This window comes from Chenopodium album, chromosome 24, assembly GCF_948465745.1.
Source record: "Chenopodium album chromosome 24, dcCheAlbu1.1, whole genome shotgun sequence".
Classification (NCBI taxonomy): Eukaryota; Viridiplantae; Streptophyta; class Magnoliopsida; order Caryophyllales; family Amaranthaceae; genus Chenopodium; species Chenopodium album.
In genome coordinates, this window is record NC_137857.1 from 35435204 (window position 1) to 35460729 (window position 25526).

Genomic DNA, 25526 nt, shown 5'->3' on the forward strand with positions numbered 1-25526 from the left:
TGTAAGATGTTTGTTACTATTGTTGATGATTTTACTAGGATGACATGGGTCAAATTCATCAAATTTAAGTCTGATGTTGTTCCAATTCTTAAAGCTTTTGATGTTTTTGTTAAAAATCAATTTGGTTTGTCTATTAAGTGCATTAGGAGTGATAATGCTAAAGAACTGACAGAAGGTCCTATCCTTAGTTTCTTTGAGAAAAATGGTATTGACCATCATAGGAGTTGTAGTGACACTCCACAGAAAAATGGAGTGGTTGAGAGGAAACACAAGCATTTGCTAGAAACAGCTAGGGCTTTGTTCTTTCAGGCTAAATTACCAATCAGATATTGGGGTGAATGTATTCTTTGTGCTACTCATCTGATTAATAGGATGCCCTTGTTTGTCCTTAATAATGTGTCACCTTATCATAAACTTTTCAGTATTCCACCTGATTTAAGCCATCTAAGGGTTTTTGGATGTTTGTGTTATGTGTCCACAAGTAATACTCACAGAACAAAAATGGACCCAAGAGCTGATGCATGTGTATTCTTGGGATATCCTGTTGGACAGAAAGCTTATAAAGTTTTACATCTCACTTCTAATACAATTACCATCTCTAGGGACATTGTTTTTCATGAAAAACATTTTCCTTTTCACCTTAGAGATGCTGAACATTCAAACCAACCTATTTTTCAATTTTTCATGCCCAATCCCACTTTTTCTCATTTCTTTGATGATCCTTTTTCTTTCTCTTCTTCTACCCCCGTCTCTGAGTCTATTCCTGATCTCACACCTATTTCTTCACCTATCCCTACTCCAGAAATTACTTCTACAACCCAAGACCCTCTCATTGATATTTCACTTCATACCCCTGCTGCACCCCAGTCATCTGTCAGAGTGTCTGCTAGACCTAAGAAAACACCCAAACATTTTGATGATTTTGTGATGCTGTCCTCTACTTCTCATTGGTGTAATCTGGTGTCCTTTACCAGTATTCCAGATTCTCATCTGGCTTTTGCTGCTAAGTCCCTTGATCTTACTGAACCAAAGTCATATAAACAAGCTTCTACTCATCCTGGTTGGGTTGAAGCTATGGCAAAGGAATTGCATGCCCTTGAGGTAAACAACACTTGGGACATAGTGGATCTTCCCAAAGGTAAGAAGCCAATTGGGTGTAAATGGGTGTATAAGATCAAACTCAAGGCTGATAGTACTATTGAGAGGTTCAAAGCAAGGTTAGTTGCCAAGGGTTACACACAAAAATATGGCATAGACTATCAGGAAACTTTTTCTCCTGTTGTAAGAATGTCTACTGTTAGAGCTCTTATTGCTTTGGCAGCTTCTAAGGGTTGGTCATTGTTCCAACTTGATGTGAACAATGCCTTCCTTCATGGTGATTTACATGAGGAGGTGTATATGCAGCTGCCAGAAGGGGTTACAGGACATGGTGACAAAGTTTGTAAGTTGAAAAAGTCACTATATGGACTCAAACAGGCATCCAGGCAGTGGTATGCCAAGTTACATACAGAGTTACAGCTTCAAGGTTTTAAACAATGCAAGAATGATTACTCTGTCTTCCTTAAACAAGAGGGTGATAACATGACAATAGCTGCTGTTTATGTGGATGACATTATTCTCACAGGGAATGATCCTTCTTCCATTGATTCATTAAAGTCACACCTGGACAAAGTGTTTAGTATTAAGGACTTGGGTAAACTGAACTATTTCTTGGGTTTGGAGATCACTTATATGCCTGATGGAGTGGTTCTCGCTCAGAATAAATTTACCAGGGAACTTTTGGCTGAATGTGGTCTAGACTTATCAAAGAAGGCTGTTACTCCTCTTCCTGTTAATTTGAATCTCAGCCAAGATGATGGTGTTCTTCTCTCAGATTCTACATATTACAGAAGTCTTGTTGGTAAGCTCAATTTCTTAACCAACACAAGATCTGACTTGTGTTTTACAGTCCAGAAATTGAGTCAGTTCATGCAAGCTCCAAGAGATTCTTATCTGAAGGCTCTTCAACATACTCTCAGATACATTAATGGCACTTCTGGTCAAGGTATCTTATTGAAAGCTTCTGAAAAGATCACTCTTCAGGCTTTCTCAGACTCTGATTGGGCAGCCTGCCCTGATTCAAGGAGATCTATCACTGGATATGTTCTTCAACTTGGAAGTTCTCTTATTTGTTGGAAATCTAAGAAGCAATCTACAGTCTCTAAATCTTCTTCTGAGGCTGAATATAGAGCCATGGCTCATGCTGCTTCTGACATCACTTGGATGGTCAGTTTACTTGGTGAACTTGGTGTTACAGGTCTTCCTCCAGTTTTGTTACATTGTGATAATCAGTCTGCTCTACACATTGCAAAGAACCCTGTATTCCATGAGAGGACTAAGCATATTGACATAGACTGCCATTTCACCAGAGAAAAGGTCTTGGAGGGTCTGATTCAGCTCACTTATCTTCCTACTTCTTCCCAGCTTGCTGATGTACTGACCAAGGTGTTACCTTCTGAGCAGTTTAATTCTCTGCTTTCCAAACTTGGCATGTTTTTCCCCCAGCCAAGTTTGAGGGGGGGGGGTGTTGAGACTACTGGATCTCAGCCCAAGATAGATGAGTCCAAGACTGAAGCCAAAGCTCACAGCACGAAATAAGTCAGCAAAGTTGTTATAACAACTTATGCTGAGTCAACACTAAGTTTGTTATGCTTTTCTATTTGTTATGTTTTTACATAAATAAGGTAGTTAGCTTTCTTTAATTCATTCAATTAGATAAAAACACTTTCTCTCTCTTCTGAAATGAGAGCTTTCTCTCTCTACTGTAATAATGGAGGTTTTCTCCTCAAACATTGAGTATTAGTTTCTAGTTAAGGCAAGAGCTCGAAATCTAAGGATAGAGCAGTAAAGCCAACAAAATCTCTGTGTCCTGTTCTTCGATTTCTGTTTTTTGTCAAGTACCAACTCATCTTCACATCGGAGTTCTCCCAAGATCCTTTTCATTTCCTTTTCAACTTTATCAATCGGTATCACCAGAGCAGCAGCAGCAGCAGCAGCATGAGCCTTCTTCAAGTTGAACTTCTTTGAATTGCCACCGTATTTGTTCGCTGCAATTCCCCACTCACTCCTATGATTCCTCAAAGAAGCCCTATTGCCTTCCTCAATTATCTCTTTCATCCGATACATTTCCACGTACGTAGAAAAAATCTTTTTGGAATCGGCCATTGAAAAGTATGGAGTAGTGAGCAGGAGAGAGAAAATGGTTTTTTTTAAGGAGGGAGAAAAACTTTTCTTGGGTAAGAGGAAATAAAATTGTTTAGACTTGCTGAATTTAATCCAAGTGGGTTCTCAAGTGAAAATTTGGTAAGGCTTCTATTTGAGCTAGACTCTTTGTTGGAAGTTAAAACATCGTTCTAATTCGATGAATTTCATGTCTATTTCAAGTACATGTGGACATGTGGTCGGTACCCTAAAGGGATGATGAAGTAGTTGTGTTGGTGTTGCTGCACTTGAATTTTTTTTATTTAGTTCAGGCAACTGAGGTAATAATTCTCATGTGATAAAAGAATTTCTAGTGTAAAATACTTATTTGTCTTAGAAACAATATTGACCTATGATGTAGAGATGATGTTAATTTGTGAAATGTGTGTTTGTCTCTTGGAGTTTGCCCCATAATCCTATGTATGCTAAAAATGGTTTGATGAAGAATCATTAAGCCTTTTAGAATATCTAGGTCGGCCTCAAACTCTCACATAAATTTCATTATTGTAATCTTCATGATATTTATTACATTATGATTAATATCTATATATATTACATATTAATGTATGAATAATGAATAGACTAGGAAATTACCGAGTGCAGGTAATATTTTTCCATTTATTGATCCCAAAATTGTTGATGATCAAGGTTCAGTAGTAGAGATATCAAAATGCATACAAGTAGGGCTTTTTTGCGTTCAAGAAGATGCATAAGATAGGCCTAACATTTCCAATGTTATCTCAATGCTTGTTGGAGACACTACAAGTCTATCAAATCCAAAGTCGCTGGGTTTTACTAAGTGCCATGTTTCGACGCATATTAATAGAGCCTTTTTCATTTGTTGGAAAGACATCATTCCAATTCGATGAACTTCATGTGTATTTCTAATATAAGATAGGTGGTCGATAGGGTAGAGGTTTTAATTTGATCGATGTAATTTCAGACGACTATAAGTTAATTTACGCCCTCTACGAATTTCGCTATTTTACTTTGTTGATGGAAAAATTATCATAATAATGTTGATAGTAGATATGTTACTAGCTAGAAACCTACTTAATTAATTGTTCGATTCTTCAGTATCAGAGCTATCAAAATGCATGCAAAAGTAGGACTTCTTTAAGTTAAAGAAGATGCTTAAACTATGACACTTGAGAAAAGACAAACTAAATTAAAGTGTTATATTTTAACTGAAACAGTACGGTGAAAATATAGTTTAATTTTATATATTGATAGTACATGTATATATATCATCATTTTGGAAGTTAGTATACTTGTGCTTTTGAGTTGTAATTGACTTTTTTTTAAAATTTTATTTTCTAAAGAAATGTAACTCAACATTGTTTAGAATTGTTGAAATGCATAGTCGCATAAAACAAAACATAGTAGTTGTTAAATTACGTATAACCGTGTTGCATATGCAAATTAGTTAAAACACATGTATCATCACGTTGTAACATAGTTCCAATCTAGATTACTATAGCTAAATTGGAACATAGTTAAATTACATGTATAAATAAGTTGCAATTTGAAGTTTTATAGAATTGTTGGAAAGTATAATCGCAATTAAAAAATAAATAAATAAATCATCACTTCCATTATTTGTGGTACAAATTATAAAATAAACATAGTGGATTACACAGTTTACAAACTCGAACCATAAAAAACACAAAAAAAATTATAGCCATTAGCTAAAGTTATGGAGGTGAACAAAGAGCATTTCATAGGATCAGAAACTACAATTCCCTCAGATTTCATATGGCCAGAGAATGAACTACCAGGGATCACAACCGTCCACGAGACCGACTTTCAAGTCCCGGTGATCGATCTCGAGGACTCGGACAAGGAAAGGGTGGTGAAGCTGATTGCCAAGGCAAGTAGTGAAGTTGGTTTGTTTCAAATAATAAACCATGGAATACCAAGTGAAGTGATAGAAAAAGTGCAAAGAGTTGGAAAGGAGTTTTTTGAGCTGCCAAATAATAAAAAAGAGTGTTATGCTAAGCTTCCAGGGTCAGTAGAAGGATATGGAACTAGCCTTTATAAGGAAGATGAGGGTAAATTTGGGGTGAAAAAAGGTTGGACTTCTCATATTTTTCATAAAATTTGGCCTCCTTCAGCTATTAATCTCAGATTTTGGCCCAAAATTCCTGTATCCTATAGGTAAGTCTTATTTATTTATGAAAATTTTGTCAGAAAAAACCATTTATAACACCTATTTTGTTGGAAAAAACCTTATAAAAATTTTTTGGCAAGGAGAAACCAAATTATGAAATAATTTTGTTGAAGACAACCTGAGACCTCTAATCACTCAATTACCCACTAATTTTCTCTTAATTCTTCTAATTACTCATAACTCTAACTTAATATCTTTAATAATTAAGTTGATTTATAAAAATAAAAAAAAAATAAAAAACCATCCTCACCACCACCATCCACCCTCTCCTTCTCCCCCTCCCATGGCAGCAGCTCAGCAGCCCCCTCCCCCAGCCCCAACCGCCGCCTGGATCCCCTCACCCTCGCTAACCAACCTCCACCACCAAACCGACTCCCTCCCTTTTCCCTTTACCGTCGTCGAACACCCTCCTTCGAAGAGTCTTTTTTTTTAATGTATAAATCAACTTAATTATTAAAGATATTAAGTTAAAATTATGAGTAATTAGAAGAATTAAGGGAAAATTAGTGGTTAATTGAGTTATTAGATATCTTTGATTGTATTCAACAAAAATATTTTACAATTTGGTTTCTCCTTGCCAAAAAATTTTTATAAGGTTTTTTCCAACAAAATAGTTGTTATAAATGGTTTTTTCTGACAAAATTTCCTTTATTTATTTATTTTTAAAATTATTTATTTTGATTTGTTGTTGAATTTTTTTTTTTTTTTTTTTTTTTTTTTGAAGACGATTTGTTGTTGAATTTTGCTAGATGGTCATTTTAAGGATGAATAATAGTATAATACACATATATAATCACTATTAAATTTATTTGCATGTTATTATAACTTACATACAAATTGCTAATATTTTGAATATACTCATCAAAACAAACCACTAAGTATACTATGCGATCAATGTTAGGACTATGTTTTGGTACGAATGTAACTAAGATGATCAGATATTCAGATTTTTAATAGATAATAACAATAAGATGAAGAGGAAGCCTAACTTTAACTGCCAAACAACAAAAATATACTCGTATCAATTACTTAAGATAACAGGGCGTGGTTTTTCTAATGCAACTCTTTGGGCTTATATGTGTCCAAAACATTACTTGGACTTTGATGGATTTGTTTTTGGGCCCACCCATATAAACTAAATTGTGCAGGGAAGTTAACAAGGAATATTCCAAGTATTTAAGAAATGTAGGAGACAAACTCTTCAAATATATCTCACTAAGCTTAGGACTTGAAGAACATGAGCTAAAGGAGGGTTTGGGAGGTGATGATATAGAGTACTTGTTGAAGATCAATTACTATCCTCCTTGCCCTCGTCCGGATTTAGCCTTTGGTGTTCCGGCTCACACCGACATGAGCGCCATCACATTGCTTGTCCCCAACAACGTACCAGGCCTTCAAATTTGTAGGGGTGGTCGTTGGTATAACGTTCACTATGTTCCTAATGCCTTAATAATCCACATTGGTGATCAAATTGAGGTAACAATCGCGCCTTATTTGGATTTTCTTGTATATGTAACATTATAATAATCTAGTTGTAAATACGTGCATTGTATATGTAACGTTAATATTCTAATTGTCACGTATAGATCATGAGCAATGGAAAGTACAAGGCTGTGTTGCATAGAACAACAGTGAGCAAGGATAGAACAAGAATTTCGTGGCCGGTGTTCTTGTCGCCGTCATCGGAGCATATCGTTGGGCCGCTTTCTAAGTTCGTCAGTGAAGAAAATCCAGCCAAATATAAGACTAAGAAGTTTCGTGATTACGGCTATTGCAAGCTTAATAAGATACCCCAATAATGTACATGCAAAGATCAGATTTGTAATACACTAGCGAATTTGCTATACAATTTAATTTTTGAACTTGTATAATGACTATAATCTATGGTCAATTAAGTTGTATATTTAATTTGTACTTGTTTTGATATATTATAACATTCGTTAAAATTGCTTGGACTTGTTTTGAACTTGTTTTGATATATATTTGAACTTGTTTTGAACTTGTTAAAAAATTTTGAACTTGTTTTGATATATTTTTGAACTAGTAAGTGTTAATTATAACATTCGTTAAAAATGTTAATGTCTTATATACAATAATACAACAATACCTCTTGACCACAATATTATCAATAATGAAAATATGTATGTATTATCAAATTATTTAAATGATTCAAATTATATGTACACTAGGGGCCTGTTCACATTTACTGAAATGAGCTGAACTGAACTGAACTGATTGGAGCTGAACTGAACCGAACTGAAGTGAGCTGAAATGAATATTTTATGAGAAAAGGAAATTAGGAGCTGAACTGAATAGATTTGATTAGAGCTGAACTGAACTGAACTGAATTGATTGGAGCTAAACTAAACTAAACTGAAATTAAGTAAATGTGAAAATGCCCTAAGTCACTAAGAGAAAACGAAAAGTACGTAGTGGATGAGTGGATGGATAGATTATATATAAATAATATATATTACAATTCAGAAAGTTACATTCTCTTAAGAGTAATATCTAATCTAATCCACTAGATACCTTAAGATGGATGGATTCACTTGATTGTAAGCATATCAAGAAAATTATTTACGTCTCCATTCCACAAATGACTGCACTTTTGGTGAACACACACTTTTTTTTCCTTTTCTTTTTTTCTTTTTTTTTTCCGACAAAGGTGAACACACTATAGAGTATATGTATAATTTTCAAATTGTTAGGAAAATATTAAGGAGAATTAATTATGATTTTTTACGTAGTATATTCTTAATTCTAGATTTGGAAAGTATGAAAATATAAATTTGGAAAAAACAAGTATAATATTATGGGACTCATAGCTACTTTAATTCAATACATAATTTATGGCTTTATGCAATCTGCAGATGTACAATATTCAGGCACCCTGTTTAACCATATAAGTTAGTCAACATTAAACGTATATGTATATATGTCTTGCAAACCTAATTAAAGAATAAAAGGAAAATGTACTCTAAACATGAATTAGGCCTGTTCTCATTGACTGAACTCGGCTGAACTGAACTGAATTGAATAGAACTGAGCTGAACTGAACTGGACTGAACTGAACTGAACTAAAATGACTATTTTATAAGAGAAGGAAATTAGGATCTGAGCTGAACTGAACTGAACTGAACTGAGTTGAACTGAACTGAACTGAATTTCAACGTACGAAAACATGGCCTTAGAACATAGAGTATAAAAACATGTAATTCAAAATTTCAAACCTAAATACATGTTTAATCTATCTTCATAAGGAAAATAGATCATTGAGAAATAACAGTGTTTGAAAATAAAAAAATACATAATTTTCAAACTCAAATAATATAAAAGTATAATTCAATACAAAGAAACATAGCTAGGATACCACTTTTGAAAACGTGCATTGCACCATCCAATTTCCATACTCGTATTAATTAAGTTTGTCTCCTTCCACTTTGAATTGATTTATAGTACATACTCCTACATACACTTCTTGCAAGTTAAACCAATCATATTTATGTGTTAGACTAAGATTCAATTTCATCAAGAATATCTTGAAACCGAAAGTGAAACTGTAACCGATTGCTTGAACCATTCAATTTCCTACTTAAATAAGTTTTGATAAATAATTAAATACAATAGAATTCAATATATGTGTACTATAAAATAAGATGTACTCCACAATAAAATTACAAATACCAAGAATTCAATATAAGAATTGTTCAACGGTTATAATAATAAAACTTATATGAGCATTTTTTTTTTTCAAGGATAATGCTCAAAGAGCTTGGAATTTATTTTGTTTTAATTTTTTATTTTTTTTTTTTTTTTTATTTTTTTTTTTTTTTTTTTGTACAAAGGAGGTTGGAATTTTGACAGCGATTAAAAAATAATAATAATTGGCCACAAAGACTCATTCTTTGGTATATTAATTATAGTAATATATATTTATACTACACATTGCGTGCTACATAATTACTCAATTAGTCTAATAAAGTGGATTAATAGCTTGAAAAATACATAGGACATGCCAAATAATGTCAATAATTTTATCTAATTTTATACTACGTACATAATATATTTTCCTGCTAGTTGCCACTAATAGAGAAGACTTCCATGGCCTATAGTTGGTGAGTCTTTGACTCTAAAAAGATAGAGAGATTTTAAAGGGAGGAATGTTATGCATATAGAAATGCATAACAAGAGACATTTATGTAATTACACATATGTACAAACGAATGCAAATTCTGGTATTATTGGATGATCAAATACTACCACTAAACATACAATGATACTATATATGCACAACAAATCTTGCGTGGACCTGGTCCACAATAATATTACTCGTATCGTGGACCTAAGGTTTATACACACGTAACTAGTACTATATTCAACTTAGTGACCCCTAATTATATTATAGTAACCTTATTTTTAACATAGTAACCTTATTTTTTAACATAGTAACTTTTTTTAAACCATGTGTGACCCTTAATATTATTATGAACTTAAAATACGACATTATGTTGAATAGTGACCTAATTTTAATATCGTGATTTTTATTATTCATATTGACCATTATATTAAAAATTTCATTAAAAAAATTAAGCTCTTATAGCTTTTATAATGTCACACTAACTTTTATTTCAACATAATAACCTTTATGTTAATATAGTGACCTTTTTTTTTATTAATAAAACAATCATATTGTCTCTAATGTTAGTGGTTCACAATAAATTAGTGTGAACCAGGTCTATTTAAGAATTTGTAATATATGCATATAGTGGTATTATATATTCATTCAGTTGTACTAAATTTTTGTATAAATAGTACCACTAAAAATTCAATGGTATTATATAAGCTTTCAGTGGAACGATAACATGTGATCCCCTATCACGTGAGACAATCTGACAAAAAAATAAGTAGGTCCACATAAAGAGCTCTCTCTTCCTATCCCTCTCCTTTTTTCTCTCTCTCCTTTTAATCATTGTTACTCCCTCCAGGTTTTTTTAAGTACACAGTTTGACCACACAGAGTTTAGAGATTTTATTGACTTTAATAAAATAAGATGTTAGTGGGGTAGGTTGGAGGAATGAGAAATGATAAAGTAAAAGAATGTGAGAGGAAGTGGGGATCATGAAAGGAGTGAAAAATGATAAAGTAAGAGATAGTGGGGTGAAGATATATTATTAAAATGTAAGGAATTTCTAAAAGAGAAAATGTGTCACTTAAAAAAACACGGCCGGAAATAAAAAGTGTGTCACTTAAAAAACACGAAGGGAGTATGTATTTACAAATACTAGTACATAACATTTCTCCCTTACTACTTCCTACTGAACATAATACGAGTGTTGAATGGAAAAACCAATACTTGACTCTTGGCTGCATAATTTTCAAGGTCAAGCCAGTGGTGATCAGTCAACTTCTTCACGTTATCAATGCGTTGTCCTTTTCTTGGAAGGATAGGGCATTTAGGCGATTTAGCCGATATATCTATACTAAAGAGATCATACTCCCTCCGTGTTTTTAATAAGTGTTACACTTTTTTTTTTGGCAAAAAATTACATTAAAATATTATATTTCTCTCCACTCATGGTCCCAACCCAAACCCATTACAATTTTTTTTAATTATATTTTTCCTCTCACATTTATTACTTTTCAATAAACTATTAACCCTACTATCTTTCTTTTACAATTTTTTAATACTCCAACTACTCCACTTACCTCTTATTTTATTTAAATTGCCTAAAACTATGTGTCGGTCAAACTGTGACACTTAAAAAAAAACACGGAGGGAGTATATAAATAAAACAGTTATTCTGATTTCTGAACGCATAGTACCTACTTCGTATGTGTTTTGGAAACAAATAAGAAAACAATAAGTTACCTCATGTTATAGAAAGTAATTTATTAGGATTATTATAGTGATATATTTTGCATGTAGCAGCACGATTTTTTTAGTTATTATTTATGAGCCAACCACCTAAGAGTAGAAGGGAGGGTAAGGGCACCTCCAAATACCCTCACTTGGTTGGATTCGAACCCTAAACCTCTACAGTAGATCTGAAGTAAAAATTTTACCCAGTGAGTCAACACTTTATTTGCAAACAATAGTGTATATGGTAAAATGAAATTTTTTTTCTATTATCCACTTTATACTTCTTTGACTAGATGCTATATTTTAATCTACTCGTTGTGTAAGTGTAGTACACTCAACTACTATATATAAGCAGTTTATAACTGGCAACAACATTCAATAAATTTACAAAACTCCCTTCAAATTTCATTGAAACAAAAACATTGACTTTCCAATAGTATACTCTAAGTGAAAGTCATGGGTGAGGTAGGAAGAGTGCAATCCATGGCATCAAACACAATATCCAAAGACACCATCCCATCAAACTTCATATGGCCAGAAACAGATCAACCTTCTATGACAACCATTCAAGATACCAATTTCGAAATCCCGGTGATCGAGCTCGACGACACAGATGAGGATAGGCTAGTCAAGCTGATTGCGAAAGCGAGCACTGAAACCGGTTTATTCCAAATCATAAACCATGGCATACCAAGTGAAGTTATTGAGAAATTGCAGAAAGTTGGGAAGGAGTTTTTTGAGCTGCCACAACAAGAGAAGGAGAAATATGGGAAACTTCCAGGGTCAATTGAAGGATATGGGACTAGTCTTCAGAAGGAAGATGAAGGAAAAACAGGGGTGAAAAAACAGGGGTGGGTTGATCATATTTTTCATAGGATTTGGCCTCAATCTGCTATTAACCTCAGATTTTGGCCCAAGATTCCTGCATCTTATCAGTAAGCTTTCTAATTTTTTTATTTATTTATTTTTATTTTGTATTATTTTTTGTTAATATATGCTATTCGTTCTATTTCTAATTTAATTACTCTATTCGTTCCATAATAATTGACATATTTTCACTTTTTCGTTACTTTGAGTATCAAATTCTATAATTATGTATTGATAAATTTATAAAAATTTGATATTTCAATATATACATTGAGATGAATCCAAAATTATCTCACTTAACATTTTATTTTATACTTTGTACATTAGTTAAAAAATAATTAAAATATTTTTAAAAATTAAAATGTATGAATTATTATGAAGGGAGTATACGGTCCATTTTATAAATTTATCATTACTTTATAATTTTGTTTTGTTCTAGGCCATAGACCAAGCTCAAGTTGAATTTGGCAAAGTCAACAAATTAATCTGAATTGGATTGAGCCAAAAAAAAAAAAAAAAAAAAGAATTGGATCAAAAAGCAAACCAAATGTCTAATAAAACTAAATACGACCAAAATAAAGTCAATAAATATCAAAGTAAGGTTGAAATTATTGTAAACAATGTACACCTCGTGACCTTTAGCTTTAGGACACACGAAGTTTTAAAATAATATCATTAGACATCTTACATATCTTATTAGTAATGTTTTTTTTTTTTTTTTTTTGTGTGTTTTTTTAGAGAGCCACAAGGGCGGGTAATGAAAATCGATCCCAAGATCACTTGGAGTCGAAAGGGGAGCATTAACCATTTGAATTATCCCTCACTTTCAGTAATGTTGTAATGTTGATAGAAATGAAAATCACTCTATTTATTGAGTTATATTATCCTACAAAGAGGATTAGACAAAAAGTTCATGCATAACAGTCATAAATGGCCTTATTAACAGTCCAAATTGCTACCAACTAGACCATAATAAAATTAAACTATCTAAATGTGCAGGGAAGCTAATGAAGAGTATGCTAAGTACTTGAGAGTTGTAGGAGACAAGCTCTTCAAATATCTCTCACTAGGATTAGGACTTGAAGGCCATGAACTAAAACATGGTTTAGGAGGTGATGATTTAGAGTACTTGATGAAGATCAATTACTACCCTCCTTGTCCTCGTCCTGATTTAGCCCTTGGTGTTCCGGCTCACACGGACATGAGCGCCATCACATTGCTCATCCCTAACGGTGTTCCAGGCCTTCAAGTTCGTAGGGATGGTGGTTGGTGTGACGTGAAATATATTCCTAATGCCATTATTATCCACATTGGTGATCAAATTGAGGTTCGTCTTGACTTTCTTGCATACTTCCTCTGTTTCTATAAAATCTATTGTTTGACTTTTAATACGTATCAAATTGATCTTAGGTTAGTATTGACTTTCTTATATACTTCCACTGTTTCCATAAAATTTGTCGTTACAGTTTGACTTTTCATATATATCACATTGATCTTAGGCTAGCCTGGAATTTCTTGTATACTTCATATATATTAGTCCATAATATACCATTTTTTTTATATATATATATAATGCAATGTTGTGCTACATGAATTTATACTTTGGTTGGCAGATCATGAGCAATGGAAAATACAAGGCGGTTTTGCATAGAACAACTGTGACCAAAGACAGAACTAGAATGTCATGGCCAGTGTTCTTAGAGCCGCCGTTGGAGCATACAGTCGGACCGGTTCCTAAGCTCGTCAATGACGAAAATCCGGCCAAATATAAGACTAAGAAGTATCGTGACTATACTTATTGCAAGTTCAACAATAAACCACAGTAGTAAACTAATGTAATGTTATGACTTATGAGTCCATGAATAAATGTGCGATTTGTAGCACAAGGGATGTGGCTATGCAACTTTGTGTACTAGTTTGATGTATTGAAGATTTATGTATGTTGTATTTTCTCTTTTAGAATAAGTGTTTTTACAGAACAATTTATAAGTTCGTTTATGGTGATCAAATAGGATATTTGATATGAGTTTTATTGAGAAATGAGGTGCAAATTTACATTTCACGACATTATACGACATCGCCTCATTTTAGAAATTGCTTGTGTAACAAGAAGCCTAGTGGATTAAAATGTCTAATGTGTATGATTTTTTTATTTTAACTTTTTTATTTTTTATTTTTTATTTTTATCTACGCTTAACCAACATCGAATGACTCTCCATGATATCTTTCCAAAAAAAAAAAATGACTCTCCATAATATCATAATATATATAAACTTAATTTAACCAACATCGAATGACTCTCCATAATATCTTTCAAAAAAAAAAAAAAATGACTCTCCATAATATCATAATACATATAAACTTAATGACTCTCCACTCTAATTGCTAATTTACACTCCAACATAACATCATAATATATATAAACTTAATCAAATCAAGTTATAAACTTTTACGAGGTACAAAACAATGAGTAAATTAAAGATATGAAGTACAAGAAGACACATAACAATTACGAATATATATGTCAAAATCCAAATTAAAGAAACAAGACATTGATTGAAGACGATCAAGTGAAAATACACTTGTTTACGCTAATTAAGAGAAAATGAAAGCAATTTTTGTAAGATGATGCAACTCTTTAAGCAGCTTATTGGCTAGTAAGTAACATTTAGTTGGATCGAGTCGTGGGTATTGTTGATGCTAATGGTAATGCTCAGGTGCAGGTGCATCCATCTCCGCAACATACATCTCCACATCTGATTGTAGGCTTCCAGATAAAATAGCAACATCGACAACCTTGAAGGTTTAAAAAAAATTATAAAAAGAAAGTGCATATTAGTATCACATTTTTATTTAGAATAATGAATTTTCCTTTCAAAATTCACCATGTCCATTTCTGTATTACTTCCATGATATGACAAAATCTTTTTTTTTTTTTTTAAAAAAAAAAAAAAAATTATACCAAATGGTACAATGTGAATGGCTGAAATTTTACATGTGTGCATTTGTTTTTGATTTAATTTAAATGTCCTAATTATTTTTGTAAAAAATCATTTTTCTTAATTTCTAAAATTCACTTTTAAATTTCACAAACTACATATTATAATCACTGTAAATTAATTTCTATTTTTGAAATATAAAAATGGAAATTTTGTCAAAAAAAACCATTTATAGCAACCTTTTTGTTGGAAAAAACCTTATAAAAATTTTTTGGCACAAAGAAACCAGATTGTAAAATTTTTTTGTTGAAGACAACCTAAGCTCTCTAATCACTCAATTAACCTCTAATGTTCCCTTAATTCTTCAAATTATTCATAATTCTCACTAATCAATTTAATAATTAAGTTAATTTATAAAAAAAGAACAAAAAAACAAAACCCACTCCTCACCACCACCAAGCATCAGCCGAGCCACCTTTTCCTTCTCCCCCTCCTATGACAGCAACCCCCTCTCCCGTCCCCAGCCTCTGCGTAGATCCCCCACCCCGCCGACCAACCTCCACCGCCGAACCAACCGCCACCCTTTCCCATTTACCCTCGCCGCGACTACCCTCCTAAACTGTAACCCAAAAATTCTACCCAATAGAGTGGCCACCATCACCGCCGCAATAGAATTGCTTAAATCTCTTCCAAAATTGAAATGCAAAGGGTTTGATGTTTGTGCGATTTGTCTTGATAACTTGCCGGCAAAATTAGTGATTTGTTTGTGCGATTTCTTTTGGAAGGTGAAACTTCCCGGCGTACCGGGGTAGGGGCGGCATTGGCGCTGATACAGGCTAAGGGAAGGAGGAGGTAGACGGAAAGCGGTAAGGGTGGCGCTGATTCTGGCCGCCGCGGCAGCTGCAGGGGAGGGGGTGGCTGAGGTGGGGGTAGGTTGTTTTATGTTTTTTTAATTAATATAATTAATTAATTGAGAATCAAAGGGTAATTAGGGAAAATTAGAGGATAATTAGGGTAATTAGAGTTTTTGGTTGTCTTCAACAAAAAAAAAAATTATAATCTGGTTTCTTCGTGCCAAAAAAATTTTTTCCAGCAAAAAGATGGTTATAAATGGTTTTTTCTGACAAAATTTCCTATAAAAATTAAATGGTATTTAAAAATATATCAAAAATAAAGATGACACATGTAAAATTTCAGCCAATTACAATGCGATATTTAGTTTAGTGTATAGTAATTGAGATGACGGCTGCAAAATCATGTTGGTTTTATTTTTATTCGTTTTTTTGGTATTAAAAAAAAAAGAATTTAGCATTGAGCATAAAATAACGAAGTCACCTTGAGGATAATAAACCATCTCCTTGGTATCAAATTTTGGATTAAAGTTGAGGGTTGGGGTTCTTGGAATCCTTCTCGCTGCAACATACAGGAAAGACAGACATTAGTGTAAGTCGCCTTAATAATACAACTATACAAGTTGAGAATCAAGGCTGGCCTAATGGTTGGAGACCCTCCTTCCACCCCCGTAAGAGGGGTTTGATTCTCACCCCAAGCAAGTTGGATCCCTTATTTCCCCTCAACTTGCAAGGTAATTCTCCTTACCTTTATAAAAAAAAAAAAAAAAAAAAAAAAAAAAAAAAAAAAAATACAACTATACAAGTTATACACTAATACAAGTATACAACTATATTTCCAACTAGGGTATCCTTTCTTAGGCTACGTTCTATACTGATCGTACTAATCGCTCCAATCTTATTTCTACAAGCAGTTTAGTCTAAACTTTGACCTTAAATACATTCTAATTCATAAAATAAAATAATCAATAAGATGATGCCATAATTTGTACTATACAAAGTATATTTTATAATTTTATTAATTATGAAATTAAAGAAATTTAACAATAAATAATATAAGTAAAAAGATCTAATTTGGTTTGTTTGATATAGTTATTTCTAAAATAAGCAAATATGGGTTGAGCTATTTTTGTAGAGCCATACTCGGTTCGGACTGATTTAATTTTAAATAATATTAGGTCAAGTAATTTCGATTAAGATAAATATCGATCAATTTTGATCATTTCAATTGCAATTGAAATGAGTTTTATAAATGTGAATGAAATTTTATATTTTCCGACTATATATAAGATGTCATCTCATGCTAGAAATATTCTATATATATATGAGGTCGTCTAGTGGATTATAAATTGCCTATTTGCCTATTGTGAAATCACATGAAGATTAAATAAAGAAACAAAAAATTATTGAAGCATATGAATATATAGAAATAATGAAATATAAATATGGAGAAATTACCTTCAGGATAATAGACCATACCCTTGGTACGAGATTGTGGATTCAGTTCAGCGGTTGGGGTGTTTGGAACCCTTCTTGCTGCAACAGAAAAGACGGACAGTAGCATTAGTCACAAGACTCACAACTATATTTTCAACAAGGGTATCCTTCCTTAGTGTCACGGGTCATCTCCTAAGTCAACACGTGACATTAGGCTATGTTCTATACATATTACCGGTCCAATCTAGTTTCAATGAGTAGTTTCGACTAAACTTTGACCTTATTACATATTAATTCTTAAGATAAAAAAATATAGTATCAAATGGGATGTCATAACTTGGAATTTTCAAATATTATTATTTTATAATTTTATTAACTATTTTTTTTAATAGTAATTTAACTAAATATGAAATTATAGATATTTTTCCCTCAAAAAAAAAAAGAAGATATTTTAGCAATGCAAGTAAAAAAAAAAATTTTAAAAAAAAAACCCGCAAGTAAAAAGATCTGATCCAGCTGGTCTATTTGATCAAGTCATTTCTAAAATGAGCAAATATAGGTTGAGTTGTTTTTATAGAGCCAATTTCAATTCAAATTAGGGTATGTTTACTTCAGCTTCGGTTCAGTTCAGCTCCAATCAGTTCAGTATCTAATTTCCTTCTCACATAAAATATTCATTTCAGCTTAGTTCAGTTTAGTTCAGTTCAATTCAGCTCCAATCAGTTCAGTTTAGTTCAGTTCAGCAGCTCCAATCAATTCAGTTCAGTAAATGTGAACAGACCCTTAATTCAATTTTGAATGATATTCGGGTTAAGTTATAGAAGTTCAGCTAGATCTCGATCTAATCCTTTAGTTTTCAATTGAGATGAGTATTTTTAAAATGGAAAGGGGTGACAATTTACCTTTTATGACAGTATATAGGACATTCATCTCATGCTAGAAATATTCTACTACGTTTGCATCAAAAACAAAAAAAAAAAAAAAAAAAAAAAAAAAAAAAAAAAAAAAAAAAAAAAAATCTACTACGTATTTAAGAGGACGTGTAGTGAAATATAAAATGCCTATTGCAGCAACACTACATGAAAGTTGATTAAACAAACAAAAAATTATAAGCATATGAATATAAAAATATATTAATATAATAAAAGTTTTTTTTTTTTTTTTTGATACAAAAAATATAATAAAAGTTTAAAGGATCAATCACCTTGAGAATAATAGACCATCTCCTTGGTGCGAGATTGTGGATTAAGTTCAGCAATTGGGGCTCTTGGTTTCCTTTTTGCCGCAACAGGAAAGACGGACAGTAGCATAAGACAGCTTAGTACCATAACAATAGCTACAACAATATTTGCTTTCTTAGCCATTTTTTCTATTCAAGTTTTTAGTGAGGTGCTTTTCTCTAGCGTTCTATATTTAGTATGATATTATACATAATGCATGTCTTTCATTATATAGGAGACTGAAGGTAATACAAGTTGTAGTTTCTATTTTTGTATAATACAAGTTATATAATTTACTAATTCATGAATGAGGGAATCAAAACAATAATAACTATGTATTGTAAGATCAACTTGCCAATTGCCAACATTTTATTCTACAAGTATATATTACTCCAAATAGAGGAGCCATTATCTAGATACTTTCGATATAGTGCTCCAAATTAAATCTTCATCCTTTCAGTTCTAGATGGTACATTTCATCTTTAACACTTACAAACTCCCTCCGATCCGTATATGAATAAATTTATAACCTTGCTTGACTTTTAAGTGATTCACATTCTTAAAAATGTTATTACATAAATTTTTGTTGAATTAGTCACAGTGCATATTTTCATCACAACAAATTTTATAAAAGTTAAACTAATACAAAATTTAAGATAGGATGTTAATAGTTAAGGACTTAAGGTCATGCATCACACATTTACTAGTAAAAGTGATGCCCTTATTAAAGGGAGTCTCAATATAAAATATGTAGTGAGAACTTTTACTCCGTCCATCTGTTTCTAATGATCTTTCCTACTTTTACAACTTTGGTATAATAATAGTAGAAAAAATATTTAAATACGGAGTGAGTACCTTTTAACCATAATAACGTTATAAAACCTCAATACTCAAATTTTACGCTTGTTATTTCCACGACTCTCGTGCTCGGACAAGAACGTAGTAGGTGGCGAGCCGATTGCGGTCCCTCGTTCTCCGATAAGATGACATTGTTTTCACTTCCAAGTTGGCAAGTTGGGAACACTCTATTACTCCACTTGTGTAGAGTTCATGATAGTTGAGAGTAATTACAAATCGACATTACTAAAATCCAAATCGATCATGTTGTTAAATACCACGTGAGAGTAATTCCAAAATTACTAAGATCTAAACTCTCTTTGACTCGTTGGCCTGGGCTCCCACTTTAGTAGCAAATATCATGAAATAACGTGTTATAATAATACAAAAGTGGACATTTTACAAATTATTACAAGGCATATAACTTAAGAGTGTCCCTTTCAAAAAAAAAAAAAAACACCTTAAGAGTGTGAATGTGTGACGGAGTGTTGCGGATATGGAATTTTGTTTTTTTTTTTTTTTTTTGGGCAGGAGTAGACAAATGAAATGAAGCATATAACAATAATTCGACCGGTTTAAAGTGACCCTTATGTTATTACAAAAATTGAATAATTGAGTCAATTTTGTAATATTGAAGGATGCATGTTTTAACCAATTAGAAATGATGTATTGTTGCTTCAAAAGGAAATGATGTATTGTTATGAATGTTATCGTAGTTCTCTCCACTTAAATTTTACATAATCTTTAATGCACAACTTTAATCATTATTAAAAAAATTAATAAAAAATTATAATGAGTCAAATATTCAATTTCGAGAGAAGACTCCATTAGTGTATTCTTCTTTACAAAAAATTAATGCTATGACTAAGGATTAAGAAGTACAGTATTTCAAAAGCATTAGATATTTAGATCAACCTCAATTTCAAAGAGAACATATTTCAAAAGCTATACATATTATATATTCATGTCCAATCTTTGGATATCCAAATAAATAAATAAAATGATTGAAGTTCTTTATTATTTTTTTATTTTTTATTTTCCCACCCTTATCAATCAACAAACACGGATGTGAGATGAAAATTTTAAGGTACAAGCGACTATACCATGCTTACAAAAAACGCGGAATGAACATGTATATGTTTTGTAAAGAACACAAAACTGTTTTGTAAAGAACATATATTTGTTTTGTAAAGAACATCCTTTTTTTTTTTTTTAAATCTAAAGAACATCTGTAATATTAATAAAGAACATGATAATATTGTGTAATGAACATTATTTATATATAGTATTGTATACCCACCATAATTTGGAGATAAAATTCAAAGAACATTTAACAATAAGCAATGAGTATTATGTCACAAATAAAAGCACATTATTCAGATAATCATATAATATGAACATACGTTTTTTTCCACTTTTTTTTTAGTGTAAATATGTTTTTTTCACTGAAGGCTATATGTTCATTACATTTTAAAAGTATGTTCTTTTCATTATAGTTATATGTTCTTCACTTTTCTATATTATATTTTTTCATGCTAAACGGCTGTACAATGCAGCGTACCGACGCCTGTAGGAACCACTAATTGCTAGAAGTATTACAAATAGCTTTACTTTCTAGAAGTAAATAATACAGTGTAACAAAATAAATAAAATTCGTTGTGACTGCGCCATACATTTGCAAATTTTCAAAAGTAAACGTTGACTTTGAAACTTGGTGCTGGCAATTGCAAGATTAGCAGCGCATAAGTCAAATACTTGTATCAATTGTTGGAGTTGAGACCAATATGTAGATCTGATTGTGATTTTAAAGAGTAAGCTATAGATTACTTTAATTCCACTTAATTCCCTTTGTAATTTTCCCAGCAATTTCCTCGGTCATACACTACACTTTCTAAGTCATACACTCACCACCATAGTTCATATGTATTACAGGAGTTGTATCATGTGGATTTTTTAGTTTCCATTGAGGCATTGACGAACCTTTTTATTTAACTAGACAGTTCAAAATGAAAAGATTTGTAAGTATTTTATTTTATTTTATTTTATTTAAGGTAAGGAGAAATAGTTGGAATATCGGACAAGTCAATTTGACCCGTGTTGGCTGGCGGATTCCCTTAGGAGTGAGTGGGAGGAAGGGTAAAGGAATCCTCACCTGGCCACCCCTAAATAACCTTCTAGTAGAATTTGATCCCAAAAATGCAAGTTTTTCCACATTGAAAGGAAGAAATACTTGACTTTGTATATAATGCATTATCTAGTAAACCAATATAAAGTACAAACCTTAACAACTGCACCAAGACACTAGAACATCCATTAGTTTAAATCACTAATAAATTAATAATTCCATTGTTTCACTTGAAGAGCAAAAACCAAAGACCTACACCAACCCTTTTATTATCTCCAAATTGCCAAATGTAACATACGAAAAGATCAACTGAGAGAAGAATGATTCCTGTTTTTGCCTTAATTCTATACATTCATCTTTTCAGTTCTAAAATCTACTCTGCAATTGACAGTATTACACCAACCCAATTCCTAAAAGACTCAGAATCATACTTTCTAAAAATAGCATTTTCAAGCTAGGATTTTTCAGCCCTCAAAACTCTTCCAATCGTTATGTTGGAATCTGGTATAATCACCCTTCTAAATTGGAAGTTGTATGGGTAGCTAATAGGAACAGTCCCCTCACTGATACTTCTGGTGTACTAAAGATATCACTCGACGGAAATTTGCAAGTCTCTGATGCAAAAAATCAGACTGTTTGGTCATCCAATGTCACTCATCCTACAGCTGGTTTTGTAGCAGCTCAACTTCAAGATTCCGGGAACCTTGTTATCCAAGGATTTCCAAACAACACGAGTCGTGGCAATGGGACGATCATATGGCAGAGTTTTCAGCATCCGGCAGACTCAGTCTTACCAAATATGAGGTTCATTCTTAACAATAATTCTGAATTCAGGAAAGTCCTGCAGGCCTGGAAAAGTCCTTCAGACCCATCTGTTGGAAGGTACTCAGTTGGTACTAACTCTTTAGGTGTTTTTCAGATTATCATCTGGGATGGGGATCGCCCTTATTGGCGAAGTGGACCTTGGAATGGAAACATTTTCATGGGAACAAGATATCATAATACTGGTTATGGCAATATACTCATTAACACCGGGTCATTTGCACAGCAGGAAGTAGGAGGGATGCTTTCTCTAGTTTTTACAGGTGCGAATGAGACTTTGCTGCCTCGTTATGTAATAACTGATCAAGGGATATTAGCTGAAAGGTGGTGGGATGATAGCAAGAAGAACTGGGGAGTTGCGTGGCATGCCCCGGAAAATATTTGTGACACTTATGGTATGTGTGGAGAATTTGGAAACTGCAACCCTCAGACTAAACCTATTTGCAGCTGCTTGAAAGGGTTTGTGCCAAAGAACGCGGAGGAATGGAGGAGAGGAAATTGGAAAAATGGGTGTGTGAGAAGAAAGAAGCTGCAATGTGGGATTCAAGGGGGAAAACAAGATGGGTTTCTGAGGTTAAAGATGGTGAAAGTGCCAGATAATGCTGAATGGTTTGTGGGTCTGAATCCTGATCAGTGCAGAACAACCTGCCTGGCAAACTGCTCTTGTTTGGCTTATACACATGATACTGGTACTGGATGTATGAGATGGAGTGAGAACTTGATTGACATAGAAGACCTTTCGCCTGGAGGGGTGGACCTATTCATTCGGCTTGAACAATCAGAGCTAAGTAAGTTAATCATACCTCTTTGAAATTTTGAATGCTCGACTCTTTAGGAGATATTTTATGCTTCTGGATTCTCATCTTCCCACCTAGTAAAAAAGATCATGTTAGTATGCATATGTAAAATAATTTCCTCTGCTTTGCAGGTACTAGTAAGAGATGGATAGCAATCATAGTTGTGTGTGTGACTTTAGGAACAGCAGTGATTGCCACTGTCATATACTTCCTGTTCAAATGGAGAGCTCGGAAAAAGGGTAAACACACATCGGATAGATATAGAAAATCTAAATCAATACCAGAGAAGAAAGCTGGGAAGAAAGCAACAGATTCATATCTATTCAGAGACAAAACCCAAGTTATGATTGAAGACTTACAAGTCTCAAAACTTGAAGATCTGATAATAGCAACAGACGGCTTTAGTGAGAGTAACTTGCTCGGGAAGGGTGGTTTTGGCCAAGTATACAAGGTAAGAATGAGTTCAATTCAAACATGATCTTATGTAGTCTAAAATGCAACAAAACGTAGCAGGAGATAATATGATGTTTGTTTACAGGGTAAACTAGAAAATGGTCAAGAAATAGCTGTAAAAAGGCTTTCAAGAGCATCTGGCCAAGGTGTAGAAGAATTCATGAACGAAGTTGAATTGATCTCAAAACTTCAGCACCGCAATCTAGTCAAACTGCTGGGATGTTGCGTTGAAGGGGAAGAAAAAATGCTGATATATGAGTGCATGCCAAATAAAAGCTTGGATGCTTTTCTATTTGGTTAGTCTCAGAGCATAATATTTCCAGTCTAACATAGTTTTTAACACCTGAAACTCACAAACTGATTTCTAACAGTGATATCTATAATATAGCATACTGTCAGAAATTTGAAAACCACAATATAATTTTTATTTACTTCCTCCTTTTCTTTATTGTGTGGCTTGATGTTCTGGCATCATTTGAGCAGATCCACAAAAGCAGGAGCTTTCACAGTGGCAGAAACGCTTCAACATTATACAAGGAATTTGTCGCGGTCTACTTTACCTTCACAGAGATTCCAGATTAAAAATTATTCATAGAGATCTAAAACCAAGTAACATTTTACTTGATCAAGAGCTGAACCCAAAAATTTCAGACTTTGGCATGGCTAGGATTTTTGGTGGTAACCAGGATCAAGCTAGTACTCAGAGGGTAGTCGGAACATAGTAAGTACTCTGCATTTTGCTCAAGTCAGCTCAACTATTTATCAAGCCAAACACGTAGTCATGCTTTTTATCTACATGACAGCGGATACATGTCTCCAGAGTATGCAATGGAAGGACACTTTTCCGAAAAATCTGATGTATTCAGCTTTGGGGTGTTATTGCTGGAGATAGTAAGCGGAAAAAAGAACAGCAGTTTTTGGTATCAAGAAGATTTTTTAAGTCTCTTGGGATATGTAAGTAATCCTAAACACGTTCAAATTTATAGTTAATCTACTTCAAATCTCTACTTCTAAACTCTAATGACGATACACATGATGATATCAGACTTGGAAGCTGTGGAATGAGAACAAGATCGAATCACTGATCGATCCATCAATTTCTAGTCCAGACTTCCAAGAGGAAATTCTAAGGTGCATACATGTAGGGCTATTGTGTGTGCAAGAGATTGCCAGAGATAGACCAAACACTTCAGTGGTTATGTCCATGCTTGTCAGAGACATTATGGATCTTCCTAGTCCAAAAGCACCAGGATTTACACAACGTCAGACATCAGCTGATACCGGTTCATCTCAAATCACAGACGAAACTTCTTCTACAAATCATGTTACAATTACAACTTTGACTGCCCGATAGCACAATTATGTATGAAGAATGAAATGAACCCTCCACACACTTATTTTAGGGTGAGGAATTGAAAACATGGATCACTTACTTTGAGTTCAGTATGGTCAGCAAAATGAGATCAATATGTCTCTTAAACTTACGAGTCATATACTCCTGTTTGTAACTCTGTCAGTCACCCTGTAACATCATATTCCACTACAGAGCATAACTTTGACCTGTTTGGAGAAAGTAATATGTAAAAATATTGATTTGTGATAGCATTATAAACTGCAAAAAAGAAATTATTTAGAAGAATATGGTTCAAAGAATAATTATATAACACAGCTAATACTAACTCTAAAGATCTAAGCCACGTTGAAAAGCTTGGAAAATCATCCAAAATTCAAAAATCAATTACTGCCAACTAATTGGTTCTTATTCCCGGAATTTTTTTTTTCGTGAATGTGAGAGTAAAATAGTGATCCTAATAGCTATAGTTACTTGAATTATGAGACAAACTCAAATGGACAACCCTAGTATAAAATAAAGTGGACAAACTTTAACAGACAAACATAGTACTC

General features: G+C 33.0%; 1 protein-coding gene and 2 pseudogenes across 2 annotated transcripts; all 3 read left to right on the top strand.

The window, feature by feature from the left end:
• Positions 1-4936: 4936 nt before the first annotated feature.
• On the top strand, positions 4937-7209 carry LOC145610975 (flavonol synthase/flavanone 3-hydroxylase pseudogene; annotated as a pseudogene).
• Positions 7210-11671: 4462 nt separating this feature from the next.
• On the top strand, positions 11672-14298 carry LOC145611375 (flavonol synthase/flavanone 3-hydroxylase-like). Its single transcript, XM_081666701.1, has 3 exons — positions 11672-12208; positions 13140-13467; positions 13754-14298. The coding sequence occupies exons 1-3, from the start codon at positions 11730-11732 to the stop codon at positions 13964-13966; spliced, it is 1020 nt and encodes a 339-aa protein (XP_081522827.1). The 5' UTR covers positions 11672-11729; the 3' UTR covers positions 13967-14298.
• A 7448-nt stretch (positions 14299-21746) lies between these two features.
• Positions 21747-25293, top strand: LOC145611382 (G-type lectin S-receptor-like serine/threonine-protein kinase At1g11300; annotated as a pseudogene). Its single transcript, XR_014106370.1, has 6 exons — positions 21747-23159; positions 23300-23619; positions 23707-23917; positions 24105-24342; positions 24425-24575; positions 24667-25293. The product of XR_014106370.1 is annotated as a G-type lectin S-receptor-like serine/threonine-protein kinase At1g11300 (transcript).
• The last annotated feature ends 233 nt before the right edge of the window (positions 25294-25526 follow it).